The sequence below is a fragment of the Penaeus monodon genome, chromosome 14 (genome assembly GCF_015228065.2).
Source record: "Penaeus monodon isolate SGIC_2016 chromosome 14, NSTDA_Pmon_1, whole genome shotgun sequence".
Lineage (NCBI taxonomy): Eukaryota > Metazoa > Arthropoda > Malacostraca > Decapoda > Penaeidae > Penaeus > Penaeus monodon.
The window spans coordinates 27,023,769-27,036,268 of NC_051399.1; the positions used below are offsets into that span (position 1 = coordinate 27,023,769).

General features: G+C 37.8%; 1 protein-coding gene across 15 annotated transcripts in view; it reads left to right on the plus strand.

Moving 5' to 3' along the window:
- Positions 1-12,500, plus strand: part of LOC119581023 (probable serine/threonine-protein kinase DDB_G0267686) — a 46,626-nt gene that overhangs the window by 32,459 nt on the left and 1,667 nt on the right. For 4 of the 15 annotated variants that reach the window (XR_005229423.1, XR_005229420.1, XR_005229422.1 and 1 more), the window contains exons 2-4: positions 4,745-4,825; positions 7,650-7,699; positions 9,371-12,500. The exon at positions 9,371-12,500 is cut by the window's right edge and continues 1,667 nt beyond it. Coding sequence is in view for 6 of the 15 variants with exons in the window: in XM_037929296.1 (XP_037785224.1) it covers positions 4,782-4,825; positions 6,208-7,379; positions 9,371-9,402 (1,248 nt within the window). In the remaining 9 variants the exon portion in view is untranslated. Of the gene's footprint in view, positions 1-2,691; positions 2,711-4,744; positions 4,826-5,244; positions 5,265-6,207; positions 7,380-7,649; positions 7,700-8,819; positions 9,047-9,370 lie in introns of those variants that run through there. The other 11 variants (XM_037929296.1, XM_037929294.1, XM_037929295.1 and 8 more) reach the window with 7 other exon arrangements.

The window sequence follows — 12,500 nt, forward strand, 5'->3', positions numbered from 1 at the left end:
TTCATTATGGAGTCTGTTTGTCATCCATTCGCATATTTATTTCTTTGTCTTCCCCTTCAGAGAGCCAAGGGGAGGAGGCTGTCCCGCGGATTGTCTTAAATTTTCTTATATTAAGGACCGGCTGGCATTACAACGTCTGAGAAACTGCAGCACTCTCATAAAGCTGTGTCGAGCAGCCTTTGGCCGAGGTTGACTGTAACGCAGTCATGTCCGGACATTATTTAAATTGCTTGAATGTCGTTTATTGTAAAGTATAGAGATATATTGGAACTTTTACTGTGGTCGCTGTCTTTTATGACATATCCAAAGAATTTAGAAGATCAGTTAAAATTACGTTATCTTACGGGAGTGTAGTTAGTTGATGGACAATTTATGTCATACGGGGGACTCGGCTTTTCCTATAGCATGGCGGGATTTACTGGCAGAATGTACATAGTTTATGAAAACCTTTATTTAAAATAGTATAATATGTTTCATAATTTGCGGTACCTTAGTGATATTACTTACACTTTAAGCTGATAAACATTCTGAAGACGGAATCTATTACTGTAGATTAGACATCGTACATATTTTATACATATATACTTAAAAATAAATACACACGAACATAAAGTATATACACACATTTGTATATATATATATATATATATATATATATATATATATATATATCATATACTATATAATATATTATATATATTATATATATAATATATATATATATATATATATATATATATATAATGTATGTATGAATATATGTACACACATTTAAACAAATATATGCATACGTACACATAAATTTTGTACACTGACGCATGCAGATATAAATAGTAGATACGTACGAGTATATATGTAACGCAGTTCAGACAGTGCACACACCTTTGGCCCCAAATCCGAAGAACATAGTCATGTGCAGTATGGCGTTGCTAGACACACCATTTTTGAACGTATCAGCCGGATTCTTTATGATAATTTGCTTATGCGTCAGATAAAGGGTGTGATTTGGGTGTGAAAAAAGGTTGTGCTTTGTGGAGAATAATGACCCTAAAAGAACACCATTCCCCACTCTTTTGCGGGTATTGCTTGGGGTGATTCGACATTTCCCGCCCCTCCATCCACTATATTATTGTAATAGAGCATTTGCTTTTAGATATTTTCTTTTGATATGGGGTGTAATATGGGCGAAAATTTTTGCTTGGTAGTTGTACGGAAAAAGTCCCGTGTGAATTTTTTCTTCGCGAATTCTGAAAATGTTATATTGAAATTTATGGCCTATATAGATTTTACATCGAAAGTGTCCAATTACACCTTTCATCTATAACTATCGCATATGTGTGTGTTTGTGTGTGTGTCAGTACGGGTGTGTGTGTGCTTGCATAAGAATTACCCCATGTAATGGCTACATTTTCAATTATGCGGCACCTTCATTCTTGCAAAGTCTTTCTTTCTTTTCGTATACATGGGCACTGCAAACATGATCAGAACATTTGCTTGCGAACCTTATATGACAAATTGTAGATTATTTTATGCTTGTTGAAGCCTAGATATGTATATAACTTCACCGCAATTTTGTAAAATAATACATGTAAGAGGAAAGCATAGTCACACAGTTAGGGAGCATGATGACATATGGGACGAAGGGTGTGCATTCAACCCAAGCATTAACTTCGAAGTTGATAAAGGAACATGCAATTTGGAAAATTTAGATGGTTTGCTCACCGGGTACGATTTAATGTATATTTTTAGAAAGATGAATGAATTCTTTGCGCAGAACCTTTGATTTTATTGGAAACCGGGAACAGAAGCAATTATTTATAGCTGACAGAATCAGATGGACGGATACATCACTAGTATGACCGGTAACTCGTATTCAAAGACTATGCTAATTTCGGGAGTCACATTCATATGCAACAGTAAGTTTAAATTTCATTTAAACTCATTTTGAATTGTAACCAGACAACCATCAACTTCTGATTTTCAGTAACTTACTCGCTGGGTTATATTTACTTACATCAGCGGCAAACTAATGTAGAGTTCCATTGTGTCCAACTAGATTATTGCTATTTCAGACCTTGCGTACGACCGTATTATTATAACCCGTTTGAATATAGATGTAAAACCCCAAAATCACGAGATGAATTCTGTTACAAATCGGAAAGGTGGATGTGTAACAGCCGTTTCGTGAACGGCATTTTCACAGTGGTTATACCGTATTTGTAAAGAATTCGTCTACACAAAGCTCTGCTAGTAATAACACCTTCAAAAAGAGTATATTAATCTGGAAAGCGGACAGAGAAACATCCATTGCATTACATTATTCAGCAGAAGTATTCTCTATCACGCAGTGGTAGCATCTCCAACCTCTTGTGCCGTCCCCATGCAGTGTGTGATTAAGCATCGGAGTGATCAATATTGCAGGCCCAGAGTCAGGGGGAAGTCTGAGCTTGCTGTCTTTGTTTCTCTACACAAAAAAGTAGTCGGGGATGAGAGGGCTGGACTCGGTGGGAGGGTGAAAAGGAGGGGGTAGCTCACAAGGGGGAAGGGGGTTCCTGGGGCGTGGAGGATGAGGAGGGGGGAGGGTGTTAAGCAGGGGAGACTGATGCTTTCTATTGTCAACTCCACTTGTGGGTCTTTCATTTGGGCTACGGTGGTGAAGTAGGGGTGGTGAACGCCAGCCCTGCCTTTGATGTTGCTGTTATTGTTGAGCGTATGTTTCTTAGGGTACATCATTTTTTTTGTTCTTTTTCCTTTTTCTTCTTTGTAACTGGTTTTTCTTTTACTTTACACTTTCTCTCTCTGGGGATTTACATGGTGGTTGGTTTATTATAAATGCTATTCAGGAAATAATGTGTACAGGAGGACTTTAGTGACTAGAAAAGTTTAAAACTTATGCAATATATGTACTACACGATACAGGATAGTTATTAATTTATATATAAAACTTTGAGAGCTGCGAATGATCGTTGTCACATGCCAAACTGGAGGCAATATTGACAGGATGTAAGCAGTGGTGAATGGAATGTGCAATTATGTGTGCTTTGTTTTATGGAGTGGTTGGGGAGAGCTGCAAAAAGAAGCCCAAGTGATTATACAGCCTTTTTCTGAAGGTTGGGGGGGCGGGGGGTTGGGGAAGAGCTCCCATTTTGATATTTGTTTTTTCTAGTAAAATTTTAGTATAAATCTTTGTAGAATTTACTGGTGAAACTTATGTTTTTTCTAATCTAATATAATATATATTCATACATATACAAACACACACACACACACACATACATACATATATATATATATATATATATATATATATATATATATATATATATATATATATATATATATATATATATATATATATATATATATATATAATTATATATATATATATATAATAATATATATATATAATATATATATATATATATTATATATATATATATAATATATATATATATATATATATATATATATATACACAACACACATATATACGTGTGTGTGTGTGTGTACACATATGTATGTACGTATGTATGTATATTTACTCTCTCTCTCTCTCTCTCTCTCTCTCTCTCTCTCTCTCTCTCTCTCTCTCTCTCTCTCTCTCCTCACTCCTCTCACTCTCACTCTCACTCATGCACAGACACTACACACACCACACCACACACACAACACACACACCACACACACACACACACCCACACCAACACACACACCACACACACACACACACACAACACACACACACACACACACACACACACACACTACTCTCTCTCCTCTCTCTACTCACTCTCTCTCTCTCTCTCTCATCCACTCTCTCTCTCTCCTCTCCCCTCTCTCTCTCACTCACCCCACTCTCACTCATCACAGACACTACACACACACACACACACACACACACACACACACACACACACACACACACACACACACACACACACACACACACACACACACACACACACACACACACACACACAACACACCTCTCTCCTCTCTCTCTCTCTCTCTCTCCTCACTCTCTCTCTCTCTCTCTCTTTCTCTCTCATCCTATCTCTCTCTCATCTCCCTCCCTCTCTACCTCTCTCTAACTCTCTCTCTCATCTCACTCCCACTTCTCCTCTCTCTCTCTCTCCTCCTCTCTCTCTCTCCTCTCTCTCTCTCTCTCTCTCTCTCTCTCTCTCTCTCTCTCTCTCTCTCTCTCTCTCTCTCTCTCTCTCTCTCTCTCACTCTCTCAGCACTTAATAACACCCAAAACCTAAAAGTATATAGCAGAATATAACTCAAAAAGAAGCCCTCTCACTGTTACATTCATGTCATCTGTGAAAAGACATGAAGGTATTCTTTGGTTATGGGTGTCACTACAGAATTTGTCTCGCTCACTATGAATGTGTGACAGTGATGGAGCAAGTGTTAGGCATTAGCTCATGATTGGAAATAATTGTGAGAAACATACTCATAGTTCAGAACAGAGATAGTTTTGTCATTATCGAAATTTGATACTGCTATCTTTTACAGAATAAATTGTTCTATGTGGTTTCCTCTTTGTGGTTTATAGCAAATGTTTTATGACATACATACTTTTTTTGTAAGATGTCTTTTGTTTGCATTTGTATGATGGAACATTATTTCATTGTATGTTATGAGATTTACTAAAAGATATATGATATCAGAATCAAACAAAAATGCCTATGAACTGTAACAAACTTTGTAAGTTATTTAATTTTGTAATATCTTTTGACAGGTGCATTAAGAGAGGCTGGCTTGTCATATGAACATACATGGATGACCTGGTTGTTGAGAAGCTGGGCAAGGCTGTCAATGGGTAAGTCTTTTCTTTTTATCATGGTTAAAAGATAATTTTATTGATAAGGTGAACTTTATGAATAACAAAAGTTTTATAGTACACATCACTGCAAGATGTGTAAGTTACATTATTATATCACAGTCTAACTGCCCTCTGGATCATCTCTTCTTAAATTGTAGTAACCAACAAAGTCTGATATATGTCTCATTACTGTGTCCCTAATAAGAAGTGCATCAAAGATAGCTTCAATCTTTAGTATTGCAGAATTAAAGGAGATTATGGTAGGATTCAACGAAGAATTTACATAAATGATTTATCTAGCAATTAATGGCAGAGATTTTAAATGTTAGAGATCAAATTTGATTAGTAAGATAACAAAAATAGCCTCTTCTCTGCATTATTGATCTGATTTGTTTGTTCTTCTTCATGTGCCAAAGGAACAGGGTGCGAGATACTGGTATGTAATTGGCTGAGTGAGAAAAGCTGAGTTGATCAGTTTCTGTGAACTTGACAATTTTTTTGCACCATGGAAGGGAATTTCTTGTCTTTCCCATTTTTGCCTGGGTCAACCATTTTAAGGTATATCAGGAATCAAGCAATAGATTTTCACTCTGCCAGTGCAATGCTTTCCTGCCTCAGGCAGTGGACTATGAAATGGTTAATCCAGTGCTCCTTATTTTACCATATTTGCCCAGATGTTTTGACTGCTCTGTTTACTGACATTTGATGCACGGTGTGTTTTTTGCAAAAGGGTTTGTAGCTTCTTTGGCTCATATATGTTTTTTTGGATTCCACTAATAACTTTAACATTTTTCTGTGGTTTATCTTAAATATTTTAAATTTGATCCTTTTGAGCATTGCTGTTTGGAGTTCTAACAGCATATCAAAAAGTTGTTTCTAGGGGATGGGTCAGGATTTCTCATAAATTCATATTTTCTGATTCCATTTTATTGTCATTTGGATTGCTTTTTTCAAACAATATTAATGTTTAATCTTGCTTTGAATTTGCCATGTTTACTTCTTATTTCAATGTACTTTGCAAGGGTTTAGGAATGGAGATATTTTCCATTGTAGGCACAAGCTTGTGATAAGCTTAGCATCATGACATTTTCCATGTTTCCACAATCTTTGGTACTTTGCACTATTTGTATATAATTCACTCTACTCTGCACTGAACAACACTACATGTATTGGTGAGTACGGAGTGGATGAAGCTCAGAATTATCCCTCGTTTAGAGTCTTGCAGGGGATTCAATAGTATAAATATTACTTCCAGAATTATGAAAGGGCACAGAAATTTTTTTTCAAGATCTAGTATGGATACTAATAGAGCTGGTGAGTATAGAAATTGTGAGACTGAAGTGTGCAGTGGTTGTTAGTTGTTATTCTGGCTGTTACAGTGGGGAGAATGGGACGAGTGGTGCCCCATCACAGACGGACCTGCTCAAGCTGTTGGCAAGTGGCAGTGGTGGGGGTCTTGGGGGGGGCCTTGGGGGACTGGGAGGTCTTGGGAGTCTTGCAGCCGCTGCACAGGCCAGACAGAATGGCAGCATGATGAGGTCCTATGAAGCTCTGCTACAAGGTCCATCTGCTGGCAGAATGGCTCCTCAGGCAGTTACACTCCCAGGACCTACACGCAGACGTAAAAAGAAGAGGCGCAGGCAACCTGACATGCCCAAGAAGGCCTGCACTCCATTTATGCACTTCTGTGCTTATTTCAAACGGAAATTGATGGAGGAAGGGAAGGAGTTTCCACAATTTGCTGATTTTGGCAAGCGAGCAGGGGAATTGTGGAGGAACATGGGTGATGAGGAAAAGAAAAAGTTTGTAGAGCTATCAGAACAAGATCGTCAAAGATATATCAAAGACATGAAAGAATATGAGGAAAGAAAGTTAGCTGAGAAAGAGCGAGAACGAGAGCTTCAGCAGCAAAGAGAGAAAGAACTGCAAGTGTTGCGGGAGAAGGAGCTGGAAAAGATACAAAAACAGCAGCGAGAGCAGTTGGAGCAGCAGCAAAAGCAGCTGGAGCAACACCAAAAGCATCAGCAACAGAATCCCAATGCCAGCCTAATGAACATGTTAAATCCCCTAAGTCCTCTCAACCCTTTGATGATAGCTGCCATGAACCAAACCCTCATGCAGACAATGCTGACTAACCCTGACCTCATGAAGACTGTTTATTCAGAAGCAGCTAGAAATTATTATATAGAGACACTGAAGAACATCTACCAAAATATGGGGTCTTCACAACCTAACGGTAACAGTGTTCCTGTATCCTCCAGTGGAACACATGGTGGAATATCAGATCACCAGAGCCATCTATCGTCAAGCCCATTGGCATCCATGGGAATGAATGTCAATTTACTTTCTCTACTGAACTCTGGTCAGCTGTCAGCTGTGCCTACTTCCACCTCATCCTCCACTGGCAGCTCCCCCCTGACAAAGACCCCCTCGACCCTCAAGGCACCCCCCTCATCTCTCCTAGGCAGCTCCAACAGCCTGACTGCAGCTGCATTGGACCTCTCTTCAGCAAGGCCAAGTGAGGGCAAGGGTGCCTTTAGTAGTGATGAAGGTAACACTTTATCCTGATTAAAATCAGGGAGGACAGCATGGGTTCTCACTGGAAAATTTTGCATGGTGATGGTGTTTAGTGGCAGTTGCCGGCAGCATGATTGCCTTAGCTACCAAAATTTAAATATTGACTGTAGACTCCTGACCTGTCCCTTGAAGTTTTTTTTGCATGTTTCTGCTCATATTTTGTGTGAATTTCTTTTTTACATAACTGCATGCTGATATTTATTTGTAGATCTGCCAATATTCATTAATTTCTTTTCTTTTTCAGAAAACTACTAGATACATAAAAAACATGGCTGTGTAGTAGATTTCACAAAGGTAATTATAATGATATTTGTGGCACCACATACTAAATTTTTAAAAGTTTCAGATGGAAGGTTTACCCCAGTAAGCTGCATGAAAAAAAACAAATCTAGGATAAAGTAGTGAAGGGGAAAAGAGAGGCCTGTTGATGCCCATAATATTTACCTAAATTAAAATTTAACAAGCTTATCAACTTCAGCAATGTCATTCATCAGCAACATGTGGATGGACATAGATAAGTTATTTTTGTGTTAAAAGACATCAATGGTTAAATATTACTTGTCACTTAAAATAAAGAATGTGTTTTTGTCCGTTGCAATATTATGCTTCAAGGTGAGTACTGTACACATTTTGAATAAATGAGTTTCATTGATACTTAATATATATATTCATGATAGGGGGATGTAAAAAGATCATTTATTAACATCAAACTCATCATTGATGGCTGCACTTGCATGGTTGCACTTACAAACAATTAACTTTCACAAATCTAAGTTCAGTCACATCCTGGTACACCCAGCATAATAAAAAAGAATTCCATAACACAAGCCGCAACAAGAAATCAACTTTTCATGTCAATGTGATTTGTGAGGAAAATTGTACATCATCCATGTACCAACTTCATTATCTGTGTTGCTATGTTTGTAATCAAGAACAGGTTTTGCATAATAGACATTGCAATACAACAGGGAGTTAACTTATGCATCAATTTTGTAGAGAGAGAGAGAGAGAGAGAGAGAGAGAGAGAGAGAGAGAGAGAGAGAGAGAGAGAGAGAGAGAGAGAGAGAGAGAGAGAGAGAGAGAGAGAGAGAGAGAGAGAGAGAGAGAGAGAGAGAGAGAGAGAGAGAGAGTGCGTGCGTGTGCGTGCGTGCGTGTGCGCGCGCGCGTGTGTGGCAAAGAGCAATGTGTTTGATTAGTTTGTTTGTGTATTAGTGTGTGTGTGTGTGCTGATTCATTCATACATGTGTATAATCCCTTGTTGATAAATAAATGCAGGTCGTATCCGTAAAATTGCATTTATTAGCAGATGTATTTTTTGCGTTTAGCGGCAACGAGGCATACCATCTTTTTGAAAGTTAAAAATCAAGTGATATGGAATAAATCATTGAAAATAAAAATAATAGAACAAAGAACCTATAGAAATGTAGATTATAGTACAATTCACATATTGCCAGCACTTGCGATATATGTGACAGCATGTTTTGGAACCGAAGGCGAGAAAGATGCGCATCCCAGGCCGTCGTCCGGTGGCCAGACGCAAGAGCGGAAGCAAAACATTGCGGAAATACTGAGTATTATTTGCTGAAACGTCGCATTTTCAACAGAGTCAATCGGTATACGTGCATTACTAGCTAATGAAGGGTGAGAACTAGCAACAGAACATTGATTAAAGGCTTATCAAGCATAGCAATATAGACATAGAGGCATGGTGCATGGGGGATCCGCAGTGTTGCATTTTTGTTATTGCTATTAATGCACAGATTATTATCACTTGATTGCAAGAAGCTCTGTAAGATACTACTCCTATAAACATGCTTTACTAGAATGTGTAATGTATTCCGTAGGTGAAATAATGTACTGTTACAGAACACATTTTCACAATTCATTTTCCTTCAACTTTTTTTTTTTTTTTTTTTTTTTACTCCCCTGTTATTTTTAACTGATTATATTCTCTTCTTTTTGCAGAGATGACAAAGGAAGCTGATTGTGAAATCTGAGACACAACAAACCCAAAGTAGCAAAAAGTTCCTATCTCCAGTCATTACTTCCCAAATACCATTCAAGCTGCACTTTGTAAAACACAAGCAAACACAGAAGAAATAAAGAGACCTATTCTTTGCCTATATGAGTGTAGTTTGTAATGTGCAAAACTTAGAGTGAATTAGCTTCTGTAGAACGTCTGTGTTGTTCTGTATACTAAAAAAAAAATAAAAAAAATAAAAAAATACAAGTACAATTGCCTTTGAAAGAAAAATAATAATAATAATAATAATAAATGATAAAATAAAGCCACATGAAGTATTATGCATGCAAATGATTTTTAATATTAAAAAGGACAGACTCACAAACAAGTAACTAGTGTGGGACTGCATTTTTTGTTGTGAAGTTGCCTGGCTGTGATGAAGTGATGCTTGTGAAGATTTGAGCAATTTTTCCAGCAAGTCAGGAGGAGAACTGAGCAAGGAAAGGATAAGGCCATTATAGCTTAAGAAAGTGTGTTTTCTTTTGCAGGAAAGGAGTGAAGTGAAACATTTTACTTACTTTTGTGAGAGAAAATATAGTAATAATTACTTAAGAAATCATGGAAGGCATGGATGAGATTGCACCAGGCCTCGGTTTACAGGAGTTCTGTAGCCAACAGGGAGACAGTACTATATATTACCACCTTTTAAACCTATCAGGCAGCGTATATGTCTGGGTAGGCACTGAGCAGGGCAACTTGGAGGGCATGGTGGCAGCTTTGGGGTCCCGCCTAGGACCTTCAGCTGTTACCACTCTCCTCGGCTCTTCTGATGCCCAGAGTCTCCAAGCTTCCCATCTTGCAGAGAGGTTACAAAGGCGCACACAAAGGCACATCCTACTGAGTCTCAACCTGCCCAGTGATGAATTAATACCTCATGTGGAGCAGCGCCTGCTGGAGGAGCTCTGTGTCGTATAAAGGCCAAGGCTCATGAAATTATTTCGCTGTTTGACTGCCCAAAAGATCCCCAAACCCACCCATCCACCCCCCAAATTCTCAGTATATATATATTTTTTTTATGTCATATGCTATATGGCCTTATATTTGTTGTTTGATTTCTTTTCTTCTTTTTTTAATTATTATTTCAACTACAATTATGCATTAAGTAATAAATAAATGTCTGTCTGATCTAAATACAAGAACATGATTTTACTTGTAAATATTGTACTTATATATTTTTTGTCTTTTGACTACAGTTGCAGTATATTTATGTTGTAGGATAAGGACAATCTACTTAATCACATTGAGCAAGTATGTTGCCTTAATGGGAAGATAGGGTACCCCTTTTCCAGCCTATTATTAGTCTTCCAGAATTAGAAGATAAAAAAGATGTAGAGTCTTGGCCTATATACTCACAAAGCTTAATAATATTATATTGTGTTCAATGTTGAAAATTAAGGAAAAAAGGTATATCAATGTTGGAAACACAATGGTCTTTAGAACAGGAGGCTTATGCAGTCATTTATGCAAAAATAAATACAGAAATATTGAGCCAATGCTAAGAAGCTGCTTGTACTACCAATGGATTGACCTTGTATGCACTGGCTAGCCTCCCCTGATTATGTCAACTATATATTCTGTTCAGCAGTAATTATGTGATAAGACTGCTCTCTCTTCAGTGAGAAAGTTCTGCAGCATTGCCTTCACTGCATATAGCTTTCCAAGATCTTCTGCTTGTCTGAAGAAACTGGTGATTGCACAGCTATTTAAGTCCACAAATTTAAGTGGTGCATACAAGTGATAATTGAAGGTATGATATTAATGTACTATATCAGGGTAGATGTTAAGTTCCTCTTTATTTTTACAGAAGCTTTTTTGTAATCTCCTTTATAGAGTTTTTTTTTAATATAAATTTCTGTATATTTGTCCTATGCAATAGGTGGTAATAACTAGCAGTCTTTTTGCTTCCCAATTTGTAGTTACTACCTCACAGGTGATAGATTAATGAAAAGACATTCCCTGTAGCCCGTGACTCGTTAGGCAGCTCAGGAAACACAGGGGAAGCTGCTGGAGAGGCCAAGCACTACAAACCCTGCATTTAAGGATAAACACCTGTATAATGATAACACACTTTGATATGCATTTTGTTGTGATTTAATGAAGCAAGTGAAGTAGTTCTTGCAACATAGAATAACCATGAAAGTGGGATTTTGTTGTAGATATGCTTGTGCCTCCTCTGCAGCTTCCTCCATCCTTAATTTCCCACAGTATCAGAAATCCCCCGCCATATGTGAACCCCCTGTGCCACCTCGCAGCTTTTGACAGACAGTGCTGGTGTGGTTGTGAATTGGTGATCACAATAGATGTTCAGGTATGCATAATGTAAATCTCTATAGTGTTTTTCATTTAATTTACTTTTGATTATTGATTTGATTTTGGCACATATTTTTCCTATTGGCATACACAGTTACATGACTGATGTATACATAAGTTGATTTTAAAACAGACTTGAACTTCTGTTGTGATCAATATCTGTGCCATGATTTGGTCCTTTCCTGGACCTTGAAGTGTGATAACTGAATGTTGATGTGCCTGGAAACCAGTCATAGCATTGAACGTATTGTTTATTGACTTGATCAGTATTATCATAATTCGTGATATTGAGTACTCCCCTTTGAGGAATCTCGTATGATCATGCTATGGTTGGTCTCCTCCCCCAGCGCTGGCTGTCACTTGGTGATGTCTTGGTGTGTATTGTGGTTTTTCAAGTCAACTTTTGTCCAGCTTTTGGTTTCCCGTCTCATTTACTTTGATTTATTTGTTCAAACTTTTACTCAACTTGTGTTCTTAGAGTACTTTTACATACACCCAAGACTCACTTCCATGCTTAATGATGTAGTCCTGATGAAGCCTCAGGGTAGAGGGTTCGCTCCCCGGTAATGTGGGTCCTATGTTGAGGCCTCCTTTGGCCCTCGCACAAGTGATAGATTAATTAGTTTAGTTTTATCTCACACTGAGCAATTCATATTAATTTAATTACAGAGAGGATAGATAGTCACCCAAAGTACTGTACTTTGTTCTCAAAGTGGCCACACCCATCTACATCAAGAGGATGTAGTAGAGGTTGTGACATTT